This window comes from Channa argus, chromosome 10 (assembly GCF_033026475.1).
Source record: "Channa argus isolate prfri chromosome 10, Channa argus male v1.0, whole genome shotgun sequence".
Taxonomy (NCBI): Eukaryota; Metazoa; Chordata; class Actinopteri; order Anabantiformes; family Channidae; genus Channa; species Channa argus.
In genome coordinates, this window is record NC_090206.1 from 21580581 (window position 1) to 21583150 (window position 2570).

A 2570-nucleotide genomic window follows, 5' to 3' on the forward strand; every position below is an offset into this window, starting at 1 on the left:
ATTAGGAAAAAACACAATAAAATTCCATGGGAGCCCTATTTTAGGACAAAGTAAACATACAAATGCCTCTTCTGAAAGTACGGACATCCGCTCATGGCTTCCGATCAGTTGCAGTAAAGATGTCCTCGTCTTTCTCGACTAATATTTACTAAAATTATCTTTAATGCAATCCACATTTATATAGATTCGCCTCATCCAATCACTCACAAGGACACCGCCACCATCCGGCCCGCCTCTTATTCTCCCATGAAGCCACTGTTTACTTTGAAGCATGACAACCTTCTGGACTTTGTCTGAGCTGCCAAAAGAACCCTCACAAATAACAAAATGCAAAACAACAAATACAAACATTACAGATCACTTTTCTGGAAATAAATAAACAGAACAAACACAACCTATCACATTCAGGCTGAGAAAATGTGACACCATCATTATTTCTGCAGAACTTTTTTAAAAACAACAAGTACTAAAGTCAGGCACGTTTGCTCATGGTGTCTCGGTCACAGGTTATCTTTAGTGTTTACTCTCAGGGATTTTCTGTTGTGAATTTGGTTATATAACCATTAGACTGAGAGACAAATTTATAATCGAACAAAATAGTTTTAATATTAAAAATCAACATTGTATTTGGTCATTAATTGTATATGGTGTAATAGCTTAGTTTCCATATGATGATCAACCAGTACTAAAACACATGGCCTTCTAATTAAGGTGCTGAGAGAAAATAAGTTAAATAGAAGTAGGTTAACTATGTTGACAATATTGTTTGTAGCCAACAGCTCTCCATTAGAGAGTTACGTGTCTAATATTACACACTGTGAAAGTATAAACACTCAGGTTGTAAAAGTCAGTCGATGACTTTGTGTCTTAGTCCTTCGTAACTCTATGACAGTGCAGGAATCATTGATGCCACTCTGTAGATCATTGCACCCAAAAGTAAATATTTGTGATGTGGTTAATATTTTATTTACCTCAATTAACATCTTTGGAGATGTGTGGTTTCCAAGGTTATTGAGAGTGTTTGATGTTTACATAGTGTAAACGCGGGTTATGTTCGCATGTGTTTCTGCAAATTGGACACACATGCATACGTCTCCAGCTGGAGAACGTGACCATCCCAAAAGGTGTTGGGGGACCAGAATGTCATTGCTGTTCAGTCTGTATTGGCAGCTGTCAAACGCAGTTTATGAGGTGCGTTTGTCGCTTTTCATTCACGACTGGCCAAAGTGATTAGTGGAAAGAAAAAGGGGAAACAAGTCCGGTCCCTCCCTTTTCCCTCCCTTATACTCGATTCATAACATACTGTCAACACTAACAACCGAATTCTTTTTGCTGCTAACCCAGTTTCATCAGTGTGAGACTCAGAATCCACAATCCACGGTCTCTAAATCTCTCCAAGATCATTAGCCGCCTTGTTTTTCCACACACTCTTTGTAGACTTCTCAAGTACAGTCCCAACAGCTTGTGCAACTGTCCTCAGAAGATCAGAGCGATGATAACAAGCAGCTATTTCTGAATTGGGACATGGTAGAAGCCCAGCAACATAAAGCTGCTGACTGAACAAGCAGCAGCCCCAAAATTCATTTACTTGTTCCCACTTAGATGCGATGAATGCTGGTGAAGAGATAAGGAATACAGTTGTTGAGTTGCAAGAGACAAGATGAGAGAGTCATTTTAAATCTTCAAAGCTTTATACGTCTTACTGATGGGGAGCATGTGTCATTACACAAGTTTGTCAAGGTCTGAGTGTGACACTGATTACAAGAGAGCAGGGACATGGCCTGATGTAAAATCACCCATAAACTATTTCCTGTTATATACAGGAGGTGTTTAGTCTTTACCAAAGGATTGTGGCAGCTATGCCAGTATTTACCTCTAAATGTAAAAGTACATTCATAGTACTGCAATCAGCCAGTTACTCTTTATACTAGGGTCTTTCACCTCTATCCCATTAGAAATATTTTATGACTTCTTTATGTAATATTTGAAAGGGTTGAATAATTATTATGAGCTGAACCAATAACCAATCCTAAAATCATTAGTGTAACAAAAAAAAAAAAACATTTAAAGGAATTTGATTATTCAAAGAAATAAGTTTATCTTTTTTAAAAAAAAAGGTTAACAGTGGGTATACACATACATTATCTTGACTTTTACAATTACAATTTTGTACATAACTTTAACATATTGTATACTTATTGTTATATTTAAGTTGCATTGACTTGGAATTGTAGTGTTTTGTTTCACACACAGACACACACTCACACACACAGTTAAAAAGTTTAATGCAATTGAACTAAACGGACAAAAGCAATTTTAAATGTCACATCTTTTTGTACTACTTTGCAGACTACATGTTGTTCTATATTAAATAAGTATTATATGAACAATCAACCTAAAAAGCAATTACATGGATCTGGATTTGGCAGCAGCTACTATAAATAAAGCTATAGTAATGTCATGGTATAATATCAGCTTTCATCTGATGGCAGTTTAGGTTGTATTTGCTTCAACAAATTGAAAAAATTAAAATAAACAAAGAATATTAAACATGTTTTCGATGGAAGTGT

General features: G+C 36.0%; 1 protein-coding gene across 2 annotated transcripts in view; it reads right to left on the reverse strand.

Annotated features, from left to right (window-relative positions):
- Positions 1-215, reverse strand: part of tdo2a (tryptophan 2,3-dioxygenase a) — a 4976-nt gene extending 4761 nt beyond the window's left edge. For both annotated transcript variants that reach the window (XR_010915292.1, XM_067517772.1), the window contains exon 1: positions 61-215. Coding sequence is in view for 1 of the 2 variants with exons in the window: in XM_067517772.1 (XP_067373873.1) it covers positions 61-95 (35 nt within the window). In the remaining variant the exon portion in view is untranslated. The remainder of the gene's footprint in view (positions 1-60) is intronic.
- Between the last annotated feature and the right edge of the window lie 2355 nt (positions 216-2570).